Source organism: Typopeltis vanoorti, chromosome 21, assembly GCF_054136105.1.
Source record: "Typopeltis vanoorti isolate ZY-2024b chromosome 21, IOZ_Tvanoo_1.0, whole genome shotgun sequence".
NCBI classification, from domain to species: domain Eukaryota; kingdom Metazoa; phylum Arthropoda; class Arachnida; order Uropygi; family Thelyphonidae; genus Typopeltis; species Typopeltis vanoorti.
Window position 1 is genome coordinate 79,894,700 of NC_143569.1, and position 27,875 is coordinate 79,922,574.

The 27,875-nt window shown below is 34.5% G+C and overlaps 1 protein-coding gene across 2 annotated transcripts in view; it reads right to left on the bottom strand.

Annotated features, from left to right (window-relative positions):
- Positions 1–632: 632 nt before the first annotated feature.
- LOC150095027 (uncharacterized) overlaps positions 633–27,875 on the bottom strand; it is a 152,891-nt gene continuing 125,648 nt past the window's right edge. The window contains exons 1-2 of one of the 2 annotated variants that reach the window (XM_090410925.1): positions 25,340–25,897; positions 836–4,046 (exon numbers count right to left, since the gene is read on the bottom strand). In XM_090410925.1, the coding sequence (XP_090267051.1) occupies positions 1,729–4,046; positions 25,340–25,616 (2,595 nt within the window). In that variant the 5' untranslated portion in view covers positions 25,617–25,897 and the 3' untranslated portion in view covers positions 836–1,728. Of the gene's footprint in view, positions 4,047–25,339; positions 25,898–27,875 lie in introns of those variants that run through there. The other variant, XM_090410926.1, reaches the window with a different exon arrangement.

Below are 27,875 nucleotides of genomic sequence, written 5' to 3' on the forward strand. Positions count from 1 at the left end.
AGACCATGCTCTGGATACCCCTGCACACAGGATCAACTGGAAAAACACAAAAGTACTACACAGAAGCTCTTACAAGTCGGAGAGATTGTTCTTGGCGACAGAAGCCCTGAAACACACACTCCAAATCTCAACAAATATGGCTGTATTAACTTGCCTAAGATCTGGGAGACAGTCATCTTAAGAAAAAACTAGTACCCTTTTTTTTTTTTTAGGATTCTAGTCTTATGTGATAGCTACAATTTTTTTTTTTTTTTCAGATAGAGGGTACCAAAAATCAGGACTCTAGTCTTTGTGTTGCTGCTACAATTTTGTTTAACTAGTCTGTTGATTACACATGTTGTTATAGTCTCGCATATTGTGACAAACTGTGTTTTTGTGCTCTGAAGATGCTGGTTATAACACCAGCGAAATATCAGCAATAAGTTATTTACTTAGTTTCTGTGTTCTAATATATACTGTTAAAAAATAAACAACATGTTCGACAAACACATAAGTCTGTCCACATGTTTATACGCAATTAATATATCCCCCCCCCCACTCTATATATTCCTACAAAATTGTTACTGTCAAAATTTAGGATTTTTATTCAAAAGTCTTCTTTCTTAGGGATCTCTAATTTACACTACACCTGAAATCTATGACTACTTTAATCTGTTACTGATTATTCTCAGTGAATAAGGGTGTAAAACTGCAACCTTCTGTAAGTCAATACATACTTTTTAGCATACTCAACTGGCTCAAAACTGCTTTACTTACTTTAAGATTTGAATATCAAAATATAAAATTAAAAATTAATTCATTTGATAAATAAATTCATTATATATCATTCCATTAGAAAAAAATAAAACATATTGACTGTGTTGTTATAAAAATATTTCAATACATTATATTTCAGTTTTATCTTTAATATCTTATTTTATCTGTTTAACATACTTCAGTTAGTTTTTAAAATTTGGCAAATGTAATAATGGGAGAACTTTGTTCAGCTGTAAAATGGGTCCACAGCTTGACTGCAATTCTTTGGAGTGAATTTTCACATAATAAAAAACTTCCTTCTGAAAATTTTTGCCCTTCAATGAAAAAAAGTTCCCTTTCCCTTCCCTGAAACATTTTTAAATAGAATATTTAATTTTTAAAAACTTTCAGTAATTATTAAGTGCCTTTAAAATAAATATTATGAAGTTCCTCCCAGCTTTTAGTCCACATACACTAGTTTACTACTTCAGGCAACCTTCCATATACAAAACCTGTCATTAAAGATAAAATTTAACAAAATAAAACGTAACAAACAGAGGAAAAAAAAACTTTGGGATGCAGGGTACCATTAATCATACAACTTCGTTTATAAATATTTCTTAACTTGAAATCTGAGAAAATCTGACCATGGATTACAACTAATTCAAATATTGAATAGCAAATACTCATAACAATTACTATTCATATTTAATTGCAATTCTCTACTTCTTAGTAAAATATTAGAGAAAGCTAATAGGCACAGTTTATATTAAATGTATAATTTTAAAAATAATGAAATGCGCATACCACTAGACAGCTGCTCCTAAGTTTGTTTGTTTGTTTTTAACAATTTAAAAAGTCTGTCTTCAAAATTGTATTAGCAAATACATATATATATATATATATATATATATATATATATATATATATATTTTTTTTTTAATAACTTCTTTTATTATCTACAAATTTATATTGGTCACAAATTTATAGCATCTAGTCTTCATCACTTTCCTCAATTGTTGCCATTTTCTTTTTGCCTTCAGTTGCAGCTTTCTTTTTGTCAAAATAATCCAAGTCGCTATCCTCCTCATCATCATCATCTAGGGATTTAGCTTGTTCAAGTCTTCTAGCCCTCTGCTCATCCTCTGAGCCATCATCATCAGAGGAATAAATTTGTTGATGTTCTCTTAAGGCAGCACCACCCTTTTTATATTTATTTTTAATAGCAGCTAAAGAAATAGCACCATCATCATCTTCTTCATAACGATCAGGCTCTAAATAAGATGCTGTAATACCACGTGAATGAGATTTTTCTTTCATACGGCGCTGTTTGTTTTCTCTACGGATTGAAGCTTTCAACCTATCTTCCTCCTTCTTAATCATTTCTGAACGGTGAGCCTCAGGATCTTGACCGACACTAGGAAGAACCCTAATCTTTTGTGTTTTCTGATTACGGTCAGCAAGGGATAATGTCATCTTACGATGAGTGAAACTATCCGTAGAATGAGGTCTGAAAGTTAATTTAGTGCGAAAAACTGCTTGTCCCTGAAGTCCAGTCCCTTGACGAATAAATAAATGGTTGTTATCACCTGCCATTACTGGTTGCCAGTAAACATCAAATATTTCTGAACCAAGATGAAGAGATAAACTATCATCAGACCACCTCACAACTCTTGCATTGCTTTCCTTAATAGGATTCCCTAGTTCATCATATATATATCTCCATCTAATAGTGTTTTCGACCTTCAATTTTAAACGAGCTCGCCCTTCTTCATCTAAAACTTCATCTTCATCAATCTCATCTTCATACCACTGTGGATCATATGGTCTGGTATCAACACTAAGAAAATTAGGCAATTTAACAAAATGAAGTTCTTTTCCCAGATTTGTACTTATTCTAGGGATCTCAACTTCAATTCTTGTTTCAGGCACCTCAGGCTCATCTTGTTCTTGTTCATTTTCCTGGCCCAAGTCAGGAAGAAAATGATTTTCATTGACTGTTTTTTCATCACCACTTTCTTTTTGTCTAGCTTCTTTATCTTCATCTGAACTAATATCACCTAAATCTTCACCAAAAATATCTTGTGCATTTGTTTTTGGTGATTCACTGCCTTCCCTGTCCTCATTACTTGAATGTCTTCTTCTTTTATGGGGCTGTATGTCTTCTTCAGAGTCTGAATGATGTCTGTCACCATGAAATGAGTTTTCTATAACATTTTCTTCATGATCTTTATGGTTTTCAATCATATCTTCATCATTTTCATATTCTTTGTGTGAACTATCCTCAGTTGACATTCGTAGCTTTTTATGTGGCCGTTCGGAAATTTCATGTGCTTCATCATCAGATCCTTTAGGCGATCTAGGTCCTTCATTCTCACTATCACTGTGTCTTCTTTTTTTTACAGAGCTTTCTACATCACTTTCTGACTTCATTCCTTGGTCAGAATGTTGGTATTCATTATCAGATTCTCTTTCTGAATGTGAATGTGCAGTATTCTGCTGCACATTTTCATCATCCGACTGTGCTTCAACTTCAGAATTCTCTTGAACTTCAGCATCTGAATGCTCTCTCTCAGAATGCTCTTGGATTTCTGCATCAGAGTGTTCTCTTTCAGAATTCTCCTGAGCTTCTACATCAGAATGTTCTCTTTCAGAATTCTCCTGAGCTTCTACATCAGAGTGTTCTCTTTCAGAATTCTCCTGGCCCTCTACATCAGAGTGTTGTTCTCTTTCGGAATTCTCCTGTGCTTCTGCATCAGAATAATGTTCTCTTTCTGAATTATCTTGGGCTTCTATGTCAGACTGTTCCCTTTCAATATCTTGCACTTCTGCATCAGAATGTTCCCTTTCAATATCTTGCACTTCTGCATCAGAATGTTCCCTTTCTGAATGAATATCTCCATCAGAATGTTCCTGTTCTCCTTCAGAATGTTCCTGTTCTCCTTCAGAATGTTCTGGAGCCTCTCCATCAGACTGTTCCATTTCAGACTGCTCTTGAGCTTCATCCTCCGACTGTTCATTAGCTTCACCCTCTGAATGTTGCTGAATTTCATCCTCTTCCTCCTCTTCTTCAACTTTTTCATCTATGTCTGAATGCCCTACTTCACTATGCTCTTCATGAATTTCAGAACCCTCCTCAGGTTCTGAATGTTGTTGCATATCACTATCTGACCTTTCTGCTTCCTCCTGTTCAGACTCTTCTCTTTCTGAATGTTCTTCATGCTCCCGCTGATCATTTTCACTTTCTTCATCTGATCTTCCTACATGATGCTCATTCTGCTCATCATCTGAACGACGACTTTCATATCCTCCTAAAAAAAAATTGCTCATTCAGATATATTTTTATATCATTATTTAAAGACAAGATTGTTAGTATGTAACTATTTAAGAACAATTTTTTTTTCTTTTTGTATGGAAATGTTAAAGGTTGACATCAATGATAAACTAATGCATTAACAGGGAAAAAATCTATTAAAAATTCATTGGGGCCTGAATGAAGATGCTTCAAGTGGCAAATTTTTTACATTCAATAACTTGTATTATTGAATATGTAAATACTTGCTTGTGTTATTGAACATATAAAAGTTATTTTATGTATAATCAAACATTTCTGAAAAATCATGATGTTCCTAAAATTGTTTAATGCCAGAAAAAAAAAATGCTAAGCTATTTTTGGCAGTGGAGCAGCCCCTTATGTAACATCGAGTAAGCAAAAATTATATGCAGTTAATAAACAAAATATATGAAAAAAAAGCAACTGCTAGTATCCGTGCCCATTCCAAATATATAAAGGAGTACACAAACGAGATACTATTTCACTCAAATTATTCAATGCGGTATTAGAATATGCCCTGAGTGACTAGACTGGAGTGATAAAGAGATTAATATTAAAATTAAAAATTAATATTAAAAAAAACTAAATCATTTACTATATGATGACAGAGAAATATTAGCAAACAACAAAAAAGAAAATGGAGGTGGGCAGGACGAGCAATAGATGGACAAAGGCAATAACTCAGCGGCATCCATATGAAGGACAAATGCCTGGATGATCTCTTGGAGATAAATGAAGAATGCTGGCATCAGGAAGCCTTCAACAGAGAAAGATGGAGACATGTGGGAAGGTGTATAACCAAGTTAAAACAAAGTATACAAAATCCTACTCGTCCCTAAGACCCCCCTTTTGTTAATGATTTTCAAAATCTTCAAAATTTTCAAAATAAATGTTCCAAAAACTGATCAGTTGTGCTGTATCTAGGTTTTTTAAAATCAAAAGATTTTATTTTAAAAAGTTACTTTTTATTAAATAAAAAAAAATTCTATTTTGTCTACAGCTACTTAAGTGCCAGCTGGCAAAATCTACTTGCCACAGATGACTGAACAAGAGCATTTGTCAAGCCCTTTTTATAACCATAAATGGTTATAAAAAGGGCTAGAAGAAGAAACCACACCTGGACTTCAGTTATCTAAAAAATGATCATAATAAAAATAAATATGCAACAAAAATTAAAAGTTGTTTTGAACATTTCGATATGTTTCATTCAGAATATGAAATGGAAACCAATAACAAACGTAAGATAGAAAATGAATGGAAAAATTTCCAAGTGATTACAAAACATGTTGCCTACTTAGAAGAAATCCATGCATGAATGAAAATATATTAAATTTGCTCAGCAAAAAAAAAAGACAAGCAAAAACTAAATCAGAATATAAAACTTTAAAATAATAAGGAAATAATGTAGAGAGGCAAGAGAAAAGTACAAGTAAATAAAAGACCTAGAAACAAAACAAACGCAAGAGATATGCCAAAAAAAATAAATAAATAAAAGATGAATAAGTAAATGCTCTTTGAAGCTGAAGAAATTAACAAAAGGCAGGTAGAATACATTTCAGATCTTTTTCAGAGATGAGGAGAGAAGTAAGATCAGAATTTGACAATCTCGGAAGAAGGTCCTCTAACACTAAATAAAGAAATATTTAAAGCAATGAAAGAAATCCAGACAGAAAAGGGTCACTGGGTCAAGACAATGTTCAGAGAGAAACTAAAAGCCATAGAAAGCAGAATAAACAAACTAAGAAAACTGCTTAATTACATAATATGAAAATAGATGTGTTTCTAGTGAAGTCAAAAATTTCCATTAAAAAGGCTGAGACTATTTAACGTAAAGATTACACATCAGTAAGCCTAATGAGCCATATAACAACACTACTGCGAAAGAATAAAATCGAAAATAAATGATATATAAAGTAGATTTGTGAAAAACAAAGGAACGAAAGAGTATCATTGATATCAGAATCACTAAAAATGAAACTCGTAAAGTGCAGAAAGATGTTTTTTTTTATTTATTTATTTATAGATACCAATAAAGCATTTGATAGCCTCATCATAAGAAATTAACAAAAACATTAATAAAGAAAGTGGACAGGAAATCCTATAAGGCTGATATTCCATATATGTTGGAACCAAACTGCACACACAAAAAAAAAACTGTCAGCAGCCATACAAATATAGAAAGATATAAGACAGAAATTAGTGCTTTCTCCTTTCTGTTCAATTTTTACAGTGAAATTTTTTGAAAGTCTTGAGGGAGAAAAATAGCATATTTGCTTTGCAGATGATACTGTACTGATTTCTAAGAGAGAGGGAGAGAGCCCTACAAAAATTAATAGAGAATAGATACACAAAATAGAATATGGGCTCACATTAAATTAAAAAAATAAATATAATAATAATAATAATAATTAAAGTTATGATGGTAAGCAGAGCAAAATATATCCCAAAAGTTAAAACTAAAAGTGGAAAAATTATAGAATAGATCAAATTCTAAAAGCCTGTGTAGCTCAGTGGATGTGGCGCTTGCGCACTATAGCGCTGACCGCACAAAGGAAGACTTGCTTTTGAATCTAGTCGGTGACTAGAGGAAATTCTTCTAAGCCTTTTTTTTTTTTTTGACCCATTCCCGAGTTAGTCAATCTCTGGCATGGGCAAAAGGGTTTTTTCTCCTGGAAATTCAGGTTTTTCATCCCATAAAACTCAAAAAAATCGACTGTAGAACCCACATTATTTCAGACAGTAAACATATCGTGTTAGGGACCACGAGGTGGCAGCACTTGTTGAGCTGCCTCTTCACTGCATGCTGCTTAATTAGTAATAGCCTTGGACCAGCTATCTCTGATTGGGTACCAGTGGAAAACTGCCCACTCACTCTCCAAAAGTTAGATAGGGCTAAAACGGCCTTCCCTACTCCCTATCATCATCATCATCATTAGTGTTCTGTCTCTTGACAGGTCCAATGGTATAACTCAGCAGATTCTCTTCCCCCAATTTCCTCTTGTTGAACTGTAATTTCTATTGTTAAATAGTTCATTTAATCTTATCATACATTAATTTACTGTTTCTTGAATCTATCTCTTTGCTTACTTAAAACCTTATACAATCAAAGTCCTACCGACTATGCCATTTTGTCGTGTCGTCCCTTCTTCTAAATAATGTGTATCTTGTATCTTTCTCATTGATATATCGGGACAACTTATTCAAGTTTAGCGTTTATTATTACAGTTGCAATATCAAATTCTATCACATGAGTCACAGTGTTAAGTAGGCTGCGTCATTGTTATGTAATCCACATTAATAATAAACTAAGCCTTATGTCTTGCCTCTCTTATGCTCCTTCTTATGTAACTTAACTTTTAAGGGTCACCAGCAGTTTACCCGTTCCCTGAATTCTATAGATTATCCTGATCACTCAGGCAAATTTATTTTTTTTACTGCGCCAGCCTGAGCCTTAAAGTTAGAGATAGACTCTGCCTTTAGGTTAATTACAGAATATCAGGTGCTACTAACAATATAAATCTAATTCCTAGAAACTTGGGCTCTTTGGCATAATTTTACTCTTATTCGCAGTCGTGTCCTTACTTTCAATTGGGGTATTCCCACACACACACACGTTCTTAGATTCGATATTTTATGAAGGGTCAGCGTCAGTCATCATGATCAGAAACACATATAATTAAGGAATCAAAACATTTATTAAATTCAATTAGTAATGCAATACAAGTTGAATTGATCATCAAATCGAATGTTAAACCTCTACCTTTCATTCACTCTCTCAGTCTTAAAGCATTTTAGTACTTTACTTCAAAATATAAGTAAATTCAATAACTCAATTCATATTACATTTTACGATTACAACTCATTTTGGGCATTAAGATACTTTAACACATTTTTATAACCTCTCTCGGAATAAACATGACATAATCTCTATCTGGTTGAAAGTCCTTAAAGTTCGCTTCAAGAAAACATAGTCATTTATGCAGATCTTGATTCTTCACTCTTTCTTTTAATACAAATTTCAGATTACGTTTTCTTAAATGTTAGTCAATTCTCAAAAGGGGGCTAGAATAAGTGAGAGTACTTATCTATTCTCTTTCTTCTTCTTCGGTTTTCTGCCGTCCTTCATTCTTTGTTTCGAATCTGGTAGTCTCGACCTTGCCGCCACGTGGGTTACACATGCTTGCCTGGGCTGGACGCTATCTTTCTGCTTAGGTATTTACGTCGATGATCTTCTCATCGCGGCCTGCGATTAGTCTTGCTGAAACTCTACTGCGGTGTCATACCGAACTCTATCGTAAGTCAGCCCTCAAATATGAGAGCTGAACTGCGACAAACTCTCAGAGCACAAGGAGAGACACTCAGGAACAAGAAAAAAACGGGGCTCATTTACTTCTGTGTCACGGGTTTTATTCGCTCTCCTAGAGCGCCACCTTTCCGAGTTTGAAATATCTTATCGTCTCTCCCATTGGTCTCCGTTTGGGTGACTTCACCGATTGACATACGGGACTTCTTGTTTCGGGGAACGTATGCGTCACGATGCCTTCTAAGATGTGATGCCCGCGGGTGCTTTCCCTGATCTTACAGTATTTAGGGTGATCTTTGCCCTATGTTATTGAATAGTACACATTCTTTCAATTACAATATTTCATTAATAATTCCTCTCTTATTTTGCCCCTTTTTCTGACTTACATTCATGTTAGACACTTAGATATAAAACTTTAAAATTCACAGTTCATCATATAGGAAGTTGTTATAAACAAAAACATATTTATACTGCTCTAAAAGGATAAGTATGCAAGTATGTTTTTATGTTAATTGTTAGATTCGGGAATGGTGACGTCAAGTAAAGTTTGAAGTCGCCTATTTCAGATCTAACACTGTCTCTTGCTTCCTCCTTCATTTCCTGATATCTCCTTGTTCCCATTATATCATCAAGCATCGTTAGTCGTCTTCTTCATTTTGGTCGCTTTCCTTCAATTTTCCCTTCTATCATTCTTTTCAGCAGGCTGTCTCCTCTTAATACATGTCCCATCCAGTTATGCTTTCTTCTTCTTCTTATGGTTTTTAGTAAATTCCGTTCTTCTTCAACTCTTTGTAATACTTCTTCATTGGTGATTTTTTCAGTCCACTTTATTTTATCCATTCTTCTCCATAACCACATTTCAAATGCCTCCAATATTTTAGTTTCTTTCTTCCTAATTGTCCATGTTTCTGACCCATATAAAGTCATACTCCAAATATAGCACTTAATAAGCCTTTTCTTTAGATTTTTATTCATTTTATTAATAAACAAATTTTTCTTACTATAAAAGGCATATTTTCCTTTGTTAATTCTTTCTTTTATTTCCAAGTCACATTTTCCATTTTCTTGTATTATACTACCAAGGTATTTGTATTATCTCACTTGCTCTACACTTTCTCCATTCATCATCACCTTGATATTTTCTGGTTTCCTGGAGACTCTCATCACTTTTGTTTTCTTTGTATTAATTTTCATACCATATTTCTTGCATATATTTTCAAATTTTTGCATTAGGTGCCATAGTTCATCTTTGGTATTAGCTAATATTGCTTGATCGTCTGCAAATCTAATATTTTGTATTGTTCTTCCTCCAATAGTGATTCCTCTTTCCTCTTCATAAAATGCTTCTTTTATCATTTCTTCTGCAAACATATTGAAGAGCGTCGGTAACAGGCAGCATCCCCATCTTACACCTCTGCCAATCACACATTTTTTAGTTTTTCCTACTTTTGTCTTTATTATGGCCGTTTGGTTCATATATAATTCAGCTATTAACCTTCAGTCTCTCCAGTCTAAACCTTCTTCTACTTATTGTGCTATCTTCTATCGACCAGTTGTGCACTGCTCTTTCCTGTCCACGTCTTGATGTTGTCAAACCATGATATTCTTTTTCTTCCTCTAAACCTAATAAAATAGTCTAAACCTATTTTGGGTAATATTTCCATCAGATTTTCCCATTTCACCATATCAAATGCTTTTTCAAGGTCGATGAAACAAATATAAACTTCTTTATTTACTTCTATATTCCTTTCACATAAGGTCCTCATTACTCCAATTGCTTCTCTGGTTCCTCTGTCTTTTCTAAATCCAAATTGATCATCCCCTAGAAAATACTCCACTCTATTATACAATCTTTGATTTAATATTCTTAGCAGTACTTTGGAGGCATGTGAGAGTATGCTTATAGTTCTGTAGTCACTGCACTTAGCAGGATTGCTTTTCTTTTCAATTGGTATAAGAATACTCTCTGTGAAATCTTTAGGCCATACTCCTGTTTTGTAAATGAGGTTGCAGAGTTTCCATGTTTCTGTTATACCTTTATTCTCCAGTTGTTTTAGGATTCCACTAGTTATTCCATCCACTCCTTCTATCTTTCCACTTTTTAATTCCTTAATTGCTTTTTCTATTTCTCTCTTTAGTATTTCAGGACCTCTTTCTTCTGTTGAGATTTCATTTTGCTCTTCCAATTCAATTTTTGTTGGTCTTTCATTATAGGGACTACTCCCTATATGGGAATAAAAAGGCGTTAGCTGATTTTTTTTTTTTTTTTAATCTAATTCTATACTTGAACATCGCATAATGACAGAAGACAATAATATAAAGGAGAAATTAGGAAAATACAAATATCAAAATAAGTAAACTCAATATTTTGAGCTTTCTTTAGAATGACAGAAGACAATAATATAAAAGAGAAATTAGGAAAATATAAATAAGGAAGCTTAAAATATTGAGTTTACTTATTTTGATATTTGTATTTTCCTATTTTTTTTATGTCTCCGATGAATTAGCCTTCACACCTTCCCTTCATGAATTGGCTACACTGCTTTTCAGTTATATTTTAAACTCACTTTTACTTTTTTTTTGTGATATACAACCATTTCAGTTGTAATTCGATATTTTACTTGTATTCTTGATAATCAAACAAAATGTCAAACATCATGGTACATAATAAATGAAAAAAAAAAAAAAAGCGAAATAAAACTCAAATTACAGTTAAATATTCCATGTGAGGTTAATGGAGTCAAACAGCACTGGAAGAACAATTACAGAACAGTTAGAGAGTAGAGTACCACGACTGTCCCATGTTTACTGGATTATACCCCCCTCTCATCCCTTGCCAACTCACGGAAGATTTTGAAACACAAGCACTTAACTCAGTGCCCTAAACCATGTATCAGGCTAAGATACATGGCTTAGGATTCACCCTAGAATCCAATTTAAGATGGAAAACATCTTCTTCTTCATGCATTAGATGTAGTATCTGTTGCAATCAAGACTTCTTCTTTAATAGCATCTTTTTCTAGGTCTTCCTGTTCTTCTCTTATTCTTTGGTTTTCAATTATAGACTTGTTTTCTTATTCTATCTTCACTTCTTCTTTCCACATGTTCAATCCATTTTATTCTTTGGTTGGTCTGTTTTCTGCATTATATGTCATAATACTGCTTTATAAATTCTAATTTTTGTCTCTACTCTAAGATGTTTATTTTTCGATCGTTCAAGCATCCTGAATATTCTTGCAGCTTTTGCAACTTGTTCTCTGACTTCTAGATGTGGCCTTCCTTCCCAGTTCAGTTGTATGCCTAAATAGTTGTAATTTGTTATTTGTTCAATAACAGTACCTTCCAATTCTAATTTGAATCTTTGTGGTTCATGTGATATTGTCATACATTTTGTTTTAGTTTTTGATATCTTCATATTATACAAGTTTGCTGCTTTATTAAATGTATGTAGTAATATTTGTAGCTGAGTTTCATTTTCTGCAATTAATAGTACATCATCTGCATAACATATAGTTCTTATTATTCTATTGTTTATTTTCACTCCTGTATTTTGTATTTTATTAACTTTTTGTATTATTTCATCTATTATAATATTGAATATTGTTGGACTTAAAGAGTCTCCTTGTCTAATGCCATTACTAATTTGTATCTCTTTACTTATTTTTCCTTGTGTTTTTATTATACAGCTATTATTATCATATATTTCTTTACTTATTTGTATTATGTTTTCTGCTACTTTTCTTCTCTGCAATATTTCTATTACATCTTGAATTAATATTCTGTAAAACGCTTTTTCCAGGTATAATAAAGCATATAATTCTCGTACAGAGGCTTAGACGTTGGTTATAAAATTACTTATTAAATTACTTAAGGAATTTACAACATACAAATGATATAAATTAAAATTAAACTTTAATCTATATTCCAATATTTCGGCAACATCATGTTGCCATTTTCATAGGAATTTAAAATAAAGACACGTGCATGCAGGCACTAAACACAGTAACTGAGGATGAAGCTGTTGTTTCTCCTAAAAGTCCTGATGGTACCCTCTAGCAGGCTATGTAAGTATTCTCGGTCATTGGGCTGAAGGTCTTCTGATGCAAGTCTCCCAAATTTGGGGCAGTCTCATGCAACCAAATTTGTTGAGGCTTGGCATGTTTCTTAGGGCTGAGGCTGATTCCATGAAAAGTCATTCAAATTTGAACTTGCTACGGTGTATTATTGTGATTTTCTTCCAGTGTATTCTGTAGCATGTATCCAGAGCATAGTCTGCAAGACCAGAGTGGCTATACTGGTGAAAACGGATGTAGTCCTTGTGTTCTGAAATTCTGATATTTGCTGTCCTGCCTGTTTGACCAAAGTAGGATAGCTTACAGCTGCAAGGGACCTAGTATACACCAGGTAGGTCTAAGGGAGGTGGTTAGTCTTTAGTGGAGCGGATAAGAGATGTTTTATATATATAAAAAATTGGTGTCCCTTATGTAACATATATGGTCTGTAACAAGAGGTAACATATATCTGTAACATATAAAAAATTGGCATCCCTTATCTGCTCCTCTAAAGACCAACCACCTCCCTTAGACCTACCTGGTGTATACCAGGTCCCTTGCAGCTGTAAGCTGTCCTATTTTGGCCAAACAGGCAGGAGAGAGAATATCAGAATTTCAGAACACAAGGACTACATCCATTTTCACCAGTACATCCACTCTGGTCTTGCAGACCATGCTCTGGATACTCACCACTGAATACAGTGGAAGAAAGTCATGGTTATACACCGTAGTACATTCAAATTTGAAAGGCTAATCATGGAATCAGTCTCAGCCCTAAGAAACATGCCAAACTTCAACAAATTCGGTTACATGAGACTGCCCCAAATTTGGGAGACTTACATCAGAAGGCCTTCAGCCCAACGGCCGAGAATACTTACATAGCCTGCTAGGGGGCACCATCAGGACTTTTAGGAGAAACAACAGCTTCCTGCTTTGTCCTCAGTTACTGTGTGTAGTGCCCACTTGCATGTGTCTTTATTTTAAGTTCCTGTGAAAATGGCAACGTGACGTTGCCGAAATATTGGAATATAGATTAAAGTTTAATTTTAATTCATATCATTTGTACATTGTAAATTCCTTAAGTAATTTAATAAGTATAAAGCATATAAATAGTTTCTTATTGTATTCTATTGTTTTCCTCTATCAATTATCTGATTATGAATATTGCATCTGTACATGATCTATCTTCTCTGAAACCTTGTTGTTCATCTAATAGATTAATTTCTTTTGTTATTTTATTATGTAGGTTTCTTGTTAGTGCTTTTAATGAGGTATTTAATAAATTTATCCCTCTATAATTTTCTGGGTTTTTTTTTTATCTCCTTTTTGAAATATTGGTACTGTTATACTTTTCTTCCATTCTACTGGAATCTTTTCTGTATTTATTATTTGGTTGTATAATATATTTAAACTCTGTTAAAGATACCAAGCAATTTTATAAGCTAGGTTTTAATCCTTTTTTCCCCAAGTAAGCAAACAGACAAGTATTCTTGTATTCTATATATTTAAACTCTGTATTATAATTTCTTTACCATTTTTTAATAATTCATTATTAATATTATCTAGACCTGGTGATTTTCTATTTTTCAATTTTTGTTTCTGTTGTATTTATTTTTTCTTCTTGATTTGTTTGTTTACCTAGTTCTACTTTTGTTTCAACTGTTTGGTTATAAAGGTTTTTAAAATAATTTTCTAATTCCTTTATCTCTACTTTTAATATTGAGATGTATTCTCTTTCTTCCTTCTTTTGTGTATTAATAAATCTTCATATTTGTTTCTGTGTACCATAGAAATCATGTTCAAGTTCTTTTGCATGATTCCCAAAATTGATTTTTGCTTTCTATTTTCTTTTGATCACCTTTATTTCTTTATATTCATTCCAATTATCTGTTGTTTTCATTTGTAGATATTTTTAATATTTTTCTTTCTTTTCTTTTGTTAATATTTTTATCTCTTCATTAAACCATGGAGTCCATCTTCTTGATTTTGTTATTCTTTTTTTCATCCCTAATACTTCTGTTGCTATTTTATTAAATTTGTTTTAAAAATCTTCCAGTTATCTTCCACATGTTCTTCATTGCTTAATGGATTATCTTGAAACTTTTCTTTTAATCTATTGTAGTATAATATTTTTATACTTTTTTCTTTTAATAATTCCATTTTAAATTTTATTTCGGCATTGTGTTGGTTGTTTTCTTTAGATTTTATTTTCACTCATTTCTTGTTAAAGTCTTAGTTTACATATTAACAGATTATGATCACTTCCAATTTCTGCTGATGCTAACACTCTAACATCTTCTATTTCTAATGGGCATGTTACATATAATATAATCTATTATTGATTCCTGTCCTCTTGTGTTTCCAAAAGTTATTTTATGCTGATAAAATGTATTCATTATTTTTAATAATGAATACATTATTAAATTTCCACAGAATTGTATCAACGTTTTTCCATTATTGTTTATTGTTTCTTCATTAAATCTTTCCATGATTCCATTTATTGGTATATTTCCTATTCTTGCATTTAAGTCTCCCATTATAATTAATTTTTCATTTGGTTTTATTTCTTGTATTATTTGTTGTAAGTCCTCATTAAAAGCTTCTGTTATTTTTTCTTTTCTTCCTTCTTCTAGAGCATATTCTGGTGAATAGAAGGAAGGCAAGATTGTGCGACTTCATAAAGGAGGTGATCGAACTCAAGCATCAAACTATAGGCCTATCTGTGTGTCAGGTGTTGTGGTTAAGTTGTTGGAGAAGCTTGTGAGAACTAGGATCCAGAGTTGGGTTGATAACAATGGTATTATCTTTGATGCACAGCATGGATTTGCTAAAGGAAGGTCATGTTTTAGTAATCTACTTACTTATGACAATAAAGTGACTGCTTCCTTGGACAGAGGAAAAGGATACACAGTAATATACTTGGATTTCGGAAAGGCTTTTGATAGAGTACCTCATGATAGGTTGACAGTCAAACTAGAGCAGATGGGGTTGGATATTAGATTGGTGCATTGGATTGGAGACTGGCTATCTGATAGGTATCAACAAGTTGTGTATGTGGAAGCGATATCCAGGAAAAGGAAAGTCACTACTGGAGTGCCTCAGGGGTCTGTTTTAGGTCCATTGCTGTTTAACTTGTATATTAATGATATATTTGAAGATTTGGATGGAGATATTCAGTTGTTTGCAGATGATGCAAAGTTGGGACGAACCATGAAGTGTAGTGAAGATGTTGTGGCCTTACAGGAAGACTTGAATAGATTTGATTGGGCACGGAAATGGGGATGTGAGTTCCATGTTGCAAAATGTAAGGTTTTAAAATTTGGAAAACAAAGATGGGATGCAGAATTTATGCTTGGTGAGAATATATTGTTGGAGGTAGAGGAAATAAGAGATCTGGGGGTGAAAGTGGATAAGGATCTAAAATTTAGGGGACACATTGCCAAAATTGTGAAGACAACACAAAGACTTAGGAATGATGCAGAGGACACTGACTTGTAGAAGTAGGGAGATTCTTGTTCTGTTGTATAAGGCTTTGATTAGGCCACACAGACTATTGTGCCCAGATTTGGTCATCAGGTTTTCAGAAGGATGGAGAGATGTTGGAAAAGGGTCAAAAGGCGACTGACTAAGGTAGTTTCTGACCTCTGCAATGTCGAGTATGAGAAAAGATTGAGAAGATGCAATTTGCAGAGTCTGGTGGACAGGAAGAAGAGGGGAGATATGATAGAGACCTACAAGTTGGTAAGGGGTTGTTATAGGATCGATGCTGGAGAAGTTCTACAAAAATAGTAGGAGATCAGAGGAGAACCAGAGGTCATCCCTGGAAACTGTATAAAGAAGGTGTGAGTAGGGGAGTGAGAGGCAGGTTTTTCTCGTGCCGAGTTGTAAATGATTGGAATGCCTTGCCTGAGAGTGTGGTGTCTGCAAGGAGTTTGAATGTGTTCAAGGCACGGTATGATGAGCTGTGTGTGTGATAAAAGGACCTCCCAGATGAGTCTTTGACTCCATGAGGTCTTGGGGTGGTAAAAATAATAATAATATACTGCAATTATATTTATTTTACCTCTATCTGTTTTTATCCAAACTGTTAATACTCTTTCGTTTATATATTTATATTCTTCTATATTTTCATTTAATTCTTTATATATTACTATTCCTACTCTGGCTTCAGCTCTATTTTGTTTTTTTTTTTACTCCACTGTATAAAATATATAGTCTTGTATGTTCATTGTTCCATTGTTGGAACTCACTGGACTCACTATCTCACTGAGCCAGATAATTGCGAGTGTGGGACAACCCACTCCATGGAACACCTTTTTTCTTGTCCCCTTCTTCAATCACCTTGCAACAAAAGAGGACCTTATATCCTGCACAGAAAGAGCAGTTGATTGTGCAAGATAGTGGAGGAACATCTGACCATATTTAGTGTATATAACTTACATATAGCTTCTTTTTCTTCATATTTTACTTATTATTCCCTGTATAATTCATCTACCAAATTTAAGCTGTTCTCATTTGTAATGTATCCTAATTTGTTGTAAATAATGTTGTACCACTTACTCACTACTGTACCACTTGTATTTGGATACGAAATAAATAAATTGTTCCATTTCCTTTTTTTTTTTGTTTCTGTTATGCTGCATATTTTAATGTTTCTTTTGGCTGTTTCTTGTATAAGTTCTTCCTCTTTTCCATTAATTGCTCTTACATTCCATGTTGCTAGTTTTATTATTCTGTATTGTTTTCTTTTCCTTTTCTGATCGATTTCCAATTTTTCCATCCAATTCACGTTTGTCTTGGTAGAAAACATAATTAACAATAGTCTAACCTTCCTAGACACCTTAGTAATACACCTTCCCAAATGGCAACCTCATTTCACAGTATACAGAAAACCCACTAATATGGACAGATATATTGGCAAACTTTCTCATCATTCTTCCCCCCCCCTCAACAATGTGGTATTTAAAAAAATAAAAAAGCTTCATTCCGATGAGCCCTCTCTTGCAGCAGAACTCAGCCACATACACTAGACATTCCTATCTAATGGCTAGAGCTCCTATAGTATCAAAAAATAATCAATCCTTCCCCTGCTCTATGATCTTCTCTTCAGAAGGATTTTAGTAATGCTATCACCATTCCCTACATCTCAGGCAAAGCCTTCAAGCCTCACTTAAAACTGGCTACCCTCATCCATTCCACTAAAGACCAACTCCTTCCTCTTAGTTCCTGTGTAAACAGAGTCCACTATTCCTGCAAGCTGGCATACTATGGACAGACAGGAAAGTCGGTCACCATCTGCATAGACGAACATAAAAATACATCTGCAATCATGACTACAGTCAATCAGGTCTTGCAGACCATGCTTTAGATGCTATGCACAGAATCAATTAGGAAAAAAACATGCTCCATCATAGCAAATTTAGAAGAAAAAGACTTTTTAAGAAGCTACCATCAAAAACTACCCAAGCTGGAATAACTATGGATTAATTCTTCAAGATCCCATTTTACAGAATCCTGACTAGAATCCTTCTAGTCAAGATTCTAGGCATTCACCCACATGTTTCACTTAGTTTTGTTTTGCCATTCCTAAAGATGCTTCTGTGATGAGACAAAATATTAAAAACAGCATTTTCAATCCTTTCGGAGTGCTTTTTTTTTTAACTGGTACCGATTCCATGTGGAGAAAGTTGATAGAGCAATTTTATTTAGATGTCAACTAGCTTAATGTATTTTTATCATACACTTCATAGTAAGAGAAGGGCATGAATTATATGAATAAGTTTAGCAACAAGCAAATAACAGTAATTATTAGTATATAATTATTATTATTAAGAGAGACCTCCAGGGAGTTAGAGACTCATTGAGGGAGGCCACATACTACACACACACCAGCTATCATACTTATTCTTGAATTCATTCACACTGCTTGCACTCACAACATCCAATGGCAATCCATTCCAATCACGCAACACCCTCTCAGAGAAAAATCTAGCCCTCACCCCCTTCTCAACGGCCTCCAAGAATCCCCACCCTCCATAAATTGAAAAATATATTTGAAAAAAAAAAAAAAATTAACAATGGAAAGAATGCATGTTTTTATATTATTATTATTATTATTCAGGCCTCCATGGAGTCAAAAGACTCATCGCGGGAGGTCCTTCCTAGGAAACACACAGTCTATCATACCATTCCTTAAACTCATTGACTGTTCTCGCTCTCACCACTCTATCAGGCAATGCATTCCATGGTTCAACCACCCTCCATGCAAAGAAACCACTCCTCACCCTCTTGCTCACAGTTTCCTTCCATAACTTCCAGGGATGGCCTCTTGTCATCACTCCTTCCTGCTGTTCAACCAAGCGAAAGAACTCCCCAGTGTCAACCCTGTAACCACCTCTCAACAGTTTAAAAGTCTCAATCATATCACCTCTCCTCCTTATATTAAGTCCTGATAGTTTGTGACATCATGAGAACATACAAGATCTGCATGAGATGAGGTTTCAGAATTGTGCTTTGCTTTTTGTTGCACCGGTGTGGGATTTTTAACATTTCAAATGATTTTTTTGAATGATCTCGTGCAAAACTGTAGTTAATGTATCCCAGTCAGTATGCCTCCAAAGTACTTAGTGTTCAGCTTCTATTGTAGGTGCTGCTAGTCCTGATTTATGTTTTCTTTTTCTTTGTATTCTCAATGTGTTCTGATACATGTATCTTTACTGGCCAGTCAGTATATCCTAAATAGTACATTCCACACATGCAAATGATCTTGTATACTCCTAATTGATTGAGTGGTGAGTAGAGCAGTTTCAGAGGTCTAATGAGATCTGAAATCTTGTTCAGTGGGAAGAAAACAACCTTTATCCATTGTTGACACAATATCCTCAGCATGTTATCTGTGACTGAAGAAATGTAAAGGAGTGATATTGCTCCTTTGTATTCTTGTTTATTTGGTGGTCTTGTTTTAGAAATTCAAACAGCTTTTTGTTGTAGCCATTTTTGATAAGATGAAACTGAGGTATTGTAATAATTGGTTTCTCTTTTCCACACTGCTGGAGATCTTGTGCCGTCTCAGGGTGTAATCAATGCCAATTTTTTGTGACACAAAAAATGTGTCGCACTGTTCCTAATTCCACCACAATAACAAGGATAAAAAATAATGGTTCAATCGCATAATATAAGTAAGGATACACATCATGCATTCAATGTGGGAGTATGAAGCTCTAGTTCCATTTACAATACATGGATTTTCACTTCCCCAGAATTACACGAGCATCCTGGTGTACCATATGAGAAAGGTAGCTCATCAAAGAAGGTAAAACGGTTCAAGAATTGCACTAGCATCTATTGACAATTTTTATGCAATTCAGTGAAAAGCAGTATAATATAAGATGTGTGAAAGAAACACCCACAAAAATTGTAAATGTATAGTTTAATTCAATAATAAATGAAAATTAGATTGCCAAACTGCATCAATAAGGAATGTGGTCACCTCTCACAACAGCACAACACTCACATGATGTTTCATACTGTATATAATATCCAAGAGCTCAGTCGGTAATAACAACTACTGCTCCTGCAAAGCTCTTCCCTTAGGGTTTTTTTTTGGGGGGGGGGGGGGGGGTTGAGAGCAGCTACATGGACCAATATCTCCAAGATGAGACTATTTTACGTATGAACTGGCCAGCCAGATCTCCTTAATCCTACTGAGCATGTCTGAGGTGCTCTAGGTAGACATTAAGGAGACCTGGCTGACCAGTTCATATATAAAATAGTCTCATCTTGGAGATATTGGTCTCCACGAGCTTTGCTCAATGATGATAACAGAATTATTATCTTTTAGAATAAATGTCTCCCCTATTGCACCTGCATATGAACAAACATAGGGGCTAGGACCTTGTCTCTATAAGTTGCAGCATTAATACATCTGGCAGGAAGAACTTACAGGTGTGTCCACCCAATGAGATGCCTCTCCAAACCACTACCTCCACCATAAGTGTCCTTTCACAGATATAGAGGGACGATAACTCAGGGATAATGTCCCTGATTCTCTCCAGATCAGAGCACACCTAGTATCACTTTATAGAGAACCAGGGACACATTACCGTCCCTCTATTATCCACAAAATGGACACTATAGTGGAGGTAGTACGATCATTTGGAGAGGCATCCCATTACATAGACATGCCAACCTGCTTGTGCTTCCTAGCAGAATATGAATACTGCAACCTATAGAAACAAAGTTCTGGACCCTATGTTTGTCTATATGCAGGTCCTAGACCCCTATGTCTGTCCATATATAAGTGAAATAGGGAAGACATCTATCCTACAAGACGGTAATGCTTGTTCTTATCAAGCAAAGCTCGTAGACTAATATCTTCTATCTTCAAGAAGAGACTATCATGGACTGGCCAGCAGGTCTCCTGACCTTAATACTATTGAGCATGTCCAGGATGTCTAGGTAGATGTGTTACTGCTCTCAATACCCCTCCTCCCCTTAAGAGACTTAAGATAGCTTTGCAAGAGTAATGGTTATTACCAACTGAGCAGCTTCTAGATACTATTATAAACAGTATGAAACATCATTGTGAGTGAGGTATTGCCAGGTGGGAGGAAACCACTTTCCTTATTGAAGTACTCTGACAATCGTATTCTGACTTCATGTTTTTGATCAGTTTATTCATGGGTGTTTCTTTCACATCTCACAACATATTTTTTTTCACTGAATTGCATAAAAATTCATCACACAGTTTTTGAGTTATCATGATTTTTCTCTTTCTTCCTTAATTTATGGAAACCAGCATACAATAACATTTCAGGAGAAAACACATTTCTAGATTTAGCATTTGTTTCTGACTTCTACTAAAGCTTTAAATGCTGATATTTTGCACAATATTCTGGTAGACCACAGAATAGAAATGAATATATGGGGGGGGGACAGGTTAAAGTTTCTCATATGCTTCTAGATGATCCATTTTCGGATTAACGCTTCTTTATTCCCCCCCCCAACAGAAAACGCCAGTTTTCGACAACTGTTTATGCCATATTACTAATGTGGATGAACTTTACTGGTAACTGAATATGTCACCACTCTAAAGTAACACTATGGTTTCTGTTGTGCTGTCCACAGCACAATTCTGATACTCAGTGACATACATTTGCAATGTCATAAGCAGAGTCACTCACACTCACTCTGTGGAAATTCCACTAAAATTGGAATTTCTGCATCTGGGAGTAAACTCCATGATTCCATTAACATTAGTAATTAAATACATCAATTTCAATATTTGTTGTAATTCTGCAGATTTCAGTATTACTGTTCACATTAATAACTAATTTATTGCAAATTAGTACAACAGTAATTGTGTAATTGCATAATCTGATTTATAACAAAAAAAAAAAAAAATTGTTGCAGAATTACTGAATACAAGTTCAGAGGCTCTTCTTCATATTCTTCGAAATTATATTTGGAAAAATATGAAGTTTTCCACATAACCAGACATTAAGCCAATGATGATTTCATGGATTGGACAAAGTCTTATTAGTTGTATTTTTACAGACATTTCTACTACAATATAGTTTGTCTCATCTGAAATGAACCTCACAAACACATAGAATCTTGAATACCTCTTGTAGTTCTAAACAAATATTGTTTAGAACTACTTGTTTTTTAGTATAAATTTAGTTTTTACTAGTGCATCAAACATTATCTGTCTATTGGTGTAGTGGATAGCATGCATGCTTATGATATCCTCCTTCACTCATACACACTCTCACGAGGTTCGAGAGAGACGTGAAATGATGACGAAATCTAACTGAGGCATTGCATTTTAACGTGTGCACGGATGGCTCAGTCAGTAGAGCATTAGGCTTTCAACCTAAGAGTCCCTGTTTGGGCGAGATTTTTTTTGTCGGCCTGCTTGGCCAAGCGGTTAGCATATCAGCTCTCCAGCCAAAAGGCTGCAGATTCGAATCCCACTGTGGGTATGGATGTTTGTGATTGTCTGTGGAAATACTAGTGGTGGTAGGCGGTAGATGGTATTGGTGTAGTTGCGATGAGTTGTAGTTGGTGGATTGAGTGGTGGAGACAGAGCTGTAGAGTAGGTGTCCTCCCTCGATGAGTCCTTGAACTCCCTGGAGGTGTCACGTAATAATAATAATAATAATAATAATAATAATAATAATATAATATTCTTTTGTTCTAGTATAATCAGCAGAATATGATATGGGAAGAGAATATAAAAAAGCTATTTTTTAATATTCAAACAAAAAAGCTTACCACTTTGATAAATATACTATGTTGCCAAAAGTGTCCAGACAGCAATCATTTGTATTTTCTGTTCCTACAGCACTGCTGTCAATACAAGGTCAGGTTCCTTTCGCTGCTATTACAGCCATTACCAGTCACGGTAGGCTCTCTACAAGTTCTGGTACACTGCTACTGGAATTCCTTTCCATTCTCCATGTATTTGCTGCAGTGTAATTTTATTATTATAGCGCAGCAAGTACAGGTATGAAAGATTATTCCTTGAGTCAGCCTCAGCTCTGAAAAATTTCCCAAACCTCAACAAATTTGGATGTATGTGACTGCCTCAAATTTGAGAAGCTTGTATTCAAAGACCATCAAGTCCAACAGCCAAGACAAACCAATTTAGCCTGCTGGGAGAACCTTTAGGACTCTATGACTGACTCTGGTTGCCTTTCTTCAGCCTCATTTGCTTAGTGTTCGTGTTTGCATGCACATATCATTGTTTTGTGATCCCTAAAGATAGCAGTGTAACATTGTCGAAATATAGGTAGTTATTAATTAAACTTTTTATAATTAATAATATAGTTTACATTGTCATTTCCTAAAAAATTAGAGAAATGTCTAACCAACATATAAGCTTATGTACAAGAAAAAAAGACATGTAATGAGTCTTTTGACTCCATGGAGAATAGGTGTTAATAATAATAATATTTAGCTTCCACTCACAAAAGGAATAAACATATGTAACATTAACAGCATAGGAGGGTTATGATTCTTTCTTTAAAGATTTTCTTACATAAGTTCACAATGGCTAATAACAATGGACCAACACAATTGTAGCAGGATGTATACACAGCACTCCTCTCCCTAGTTATGACATAACCATTAGGGAACATACAGCCATCCACATTATCATATTTACAGTGGCATAAAAATATAATAATGTAGAATAACTATTCCTGTTAACAGTTCCAGTAATTCCTGAATATACTGGACCAACTGATATTTGCATATATACATCAATTACCCTGCTTACCAGACTCCTATCATCCTGCTTACTGAAAGGCTGAAGTGACTTGAAAAAAATTCAACATTTGCTTTTTAGGACACTAGGTTTCTGAATTATCTAGCCCTTTGAGGGGAGGGGAGGGGTCTAAAACCTATCGTGGGAAGACGTATAAAAAATAAATAATGAATAAACTGTAAAAGGATAAACAGTCTGAACAACCCTAAAATGTACAAAGGAATCACACTACTTCCTACCACGCTGAAAATTTATAATAGAATGCTTTTAAACTGAACCAAACCATATGTAAAACCTCTTCTACTCAAAAATCAGGCAAGTTTCTTGAAAAACAGAAGCACTTAAATACATCTACTGCCTTAGAAAGTTGATAGAAGGAGCAAGAGATAAAACCTCCCCTTAATCTTAAACTTTATAGATTCCTCAAAAGCCTTTAATTCAATCAATAGACCAAGGATGTTCAAAATTCTCAGTATTTATGGCATACCCTTGAAAATAATCAAAGCAATAGCAGAACCGTACGAGAATTATCATGCAAGAGTAATGGAAAGATGACTGAGACCTATACATAAGGAAATTTATCATTGAAGATGAAGCTCATGAACCATCTGGCATTTACCGTTTGGCACAAAACAGCAACTTGGTTCACTTTCATCCAACAAACTCGATCTCCATGAGTTTTTGTTTTATGAATATTTCTGCATATATTTCCCTATTCATACATGAATAAATGATGATGATGATGAATAGAATGAATTAAAGAATAAAGCAATATATTACTTTATTGTATGTAAACCTACATAAATACAATAGAAAACATTATAGTAACAAATGCAATTAATATTATGGAAAGTACATATTTTAAAGAAGTTGATTTTTCATACTGAATTTTAAAGTAAAAAACGAATGTTTGCAGACATTTTGTTTTTAAAATTTGGACAAGCTGAGCAATTGATAAAAGAACACGAGAAATTCCATAATTATATTCAAATCAGGGATAAGTAAAAGCATTATTAATACGGGAAGCATTATCACCATACCATTAAACATCCAACATCAGACAAAATGTGTGAGCAAGCTACAACTGTTTACAGTGAAATAGTCATCGACTGCTGCACTGTGCACTACTTCATTTAACAGATATACTTCAGTAAAGTGAATTATATTAAAACTAACAAATATTCATCTAGATGTTTACAGTAAAACCTCTGTATGAAGGATTTTATTGCATCCACCTCCCTAAGATAGTCATCGACTCAAGTCTCGTAATGGAAAACAATGATGACGATCAAGATAAATAACAATAAATCCTCTGATGTCTTCTTATTCCTTACAGAGGATAAATAATAATCGTTTATCCGTATAATGGATTGTGAAACATCATCTCAATAATTCCAAATATTTTGAACTATGAAACTGAAACGAAAAAAGTAAACAAAACTTTTGTGCATACTTCATAGGTATACAAAGTATTTTTATACCTTAATGATACTGAAATTTTGTTTACTTTCATTCAAGACAGCACTAGACACTTCGTTTCCATTTCAATCAAAATTTACGTGATCAACCAGATTCATTAAGTTTGGATAACAGAACAACTTTAAAATTTAAACTATTTATCTAACCATACGTGAAAGAAAATTTACCTCCTGAATGAATACTTCTTTCGTCTACTGAGTGTTCACTCTGTTCGCCATCAGAAACATTTCGGCCCTCATCATCCGATGCGCTTGCCTCCTGGTCGGAATGTGCTGAATTGTATCCATCGGGTTCTACCTCTGAATGGACACTCTGCCCACCTTCAGATTGTGCACTTTGATCTTCCACGGGAGAACGAGGGCTACCAGAAAAGCTACTTTCTCTTTCATCACTTGACGGCGAAGATGAGTCGTCACTATAATAATGCTCACCCCGAGCTGGCATTGTAAACAGGAAATTTCCAAACAAGATAGACAAAAATAAGATTAACTGATATTCACCTTCTATGCCTAATCATAGTTTGGTAGAATTTATATAAACGCTCACAAGGTTGCATAATATCAATTTCCGAAAGCTGCAACCACATTTCAAACTACAAGACCACCAACTCCACACAGAAACCAAAAAGCACCTTCAATGATACATCGCTCTCTGTTAGGTGTCGCTGGTGTCATTAATTTAAAAAAAAATTAAAAAAAGGTTCATGATAATATATTAATAATCATTACACAACATTCACAAAAGATAGGGGTAGCAAAACACGTGGAAATACCAGTTAAGAAAGGGTATTATGTGAACTACAAAGCAGATGATTATAATACACTTAGGAGGCGGCTTGAAGCAGTACCATGGAATAAAGTTCTGCAAGGGAAGAGTGGTCACAATGCATGGGTGACAGTCAAGGGGTAACAGGAGGAAGCAATATCACACTATATACCCAAGGTCAGGAGGGCAAATCGGATGAATAGTACCATTAAGCATGAGGTGCAGACAAAGAAAATGTGGACGATAAATAAGGAGAAAGGTGACCAACTAACTCATTAACAGCACAAGGATCAAGCAAGAAGGGTTACCAGCATGGTAAGAAAAGCAAAATCAAATTATGAGAAGAAATTCGTCGAACAGGCGAAAGAAAATCCCAAACAGTTTTTATTATGTGGTAAATACGAAGAAGAATGACTATACAGGGATAACTTTAATGATCGCACATGGTACAAAGATAAGGGAGGTAGACGAAATTGTTGAGCTAGTGGGTAATCATTTTGCAAGGGTGTATGATCCAAGTGAAAATATTGTTATGCCAAAAGTGACAGGAACTGAGGGAATTGTGTGAGAACAGGGATTGAAGAATTAGAGGTACTTTATATTGTAGAATCTGAATGCGAATAGAGCTGTGGGATTGGATGGGATATTGACTCGATTTTTACAAGAGTGTGCAGGGAAACTACCGATAGCTTAGCCAAAGCTGTTTAATTTGAGTCAATGCGCCAGCAAAATCCCAAGTGAAAGAGGGGGAGGGAATAAATCCTTTGCTTAAAGAAGGATCGAAGTCAGTGGTAGCAAATGAAAGACCAATTAGTATCTTAGAAGTAGTGGAAAATTGGTAATAAAGAGAATTCAGGAATGGGTGGATAAGAATATGATACTCTATGAGGGGCAGCATGGCTTTGTGAAGGTTCAGTCATGTCTTAGTAAACTACTAACTTTTATAATTGAATGACAGCTGATGGAATGGCCAAACGATGATATTGCTGGATTTTGTAGAGGCATTTAACAGACTAAGTGGAACTCTGGTACATAAACTGCAACATGTGGGAATGAATATGAAACTGGTGATATGGATAAAATGGCAGCTGATGGACAGATACCAAAAAAGCAGTATATGGAGGAGCAGAATAAAGAGAAGGATGGTGACTAGTGGTGTACTGCAAGGCATTGTGCTGTGGTGCTAGGACCATTGCTGTTTAATTTGTACACAAATGGTGTAGGAAATAATTTGAAGGAAGATATTTAATCTGATGATGCATGTTATATGGTAATAGTTAATTAAAGTGATGTAGATAGATTGCAGGATGATTTGAATAGGCTGACAGTATATTTAAACTCATTCGTACTCTTCACATCCATAACTTTCCGGAAACATATTCAATGTCCATCACTTTTCATGTAGAAAAGTCTATCTCTCTCTCTCTCTCTGTGTATGTGTGTGTGTGTCTTGCCTAGTTTTATTTTACTAGTCGAGAAAGAGAGAGAGAAAGAGAGTCTAGTAAAACTTTCTTATCCACTTAAAAGTCTCAATTGTACCATTCGTCCCTTGTCCATTTACCAAGCTCTGTAATTTTCGCTTCCTTAGCTTCTCCTAATGACCAACAACATTTAGTGCTTTTATTGCTTTAGTTACTCATCTCCATAACCTCTAGCGTTTCTTCATCACAAAGAAAATCAAAGGACCAAATTTGCATGAAGCCTTGATCAGAATATGTAGAATGGTACAGCCACTTCCTTATCTCTCTCTCTATATATATATATATCAGCGTCCTTATAATGGCAGCAATAGGAGTCCCGGTATTGTCGCTATGTGCGACAAAATCAGTCGGGATAGGTTGATTAGTTTTATTATTATCTAATTCAATAAAGAGCTTTTAATTTATATTTTGAAAAATATTAATATGTTATTTCTAAGCACTGCAGTTGTACAATTAA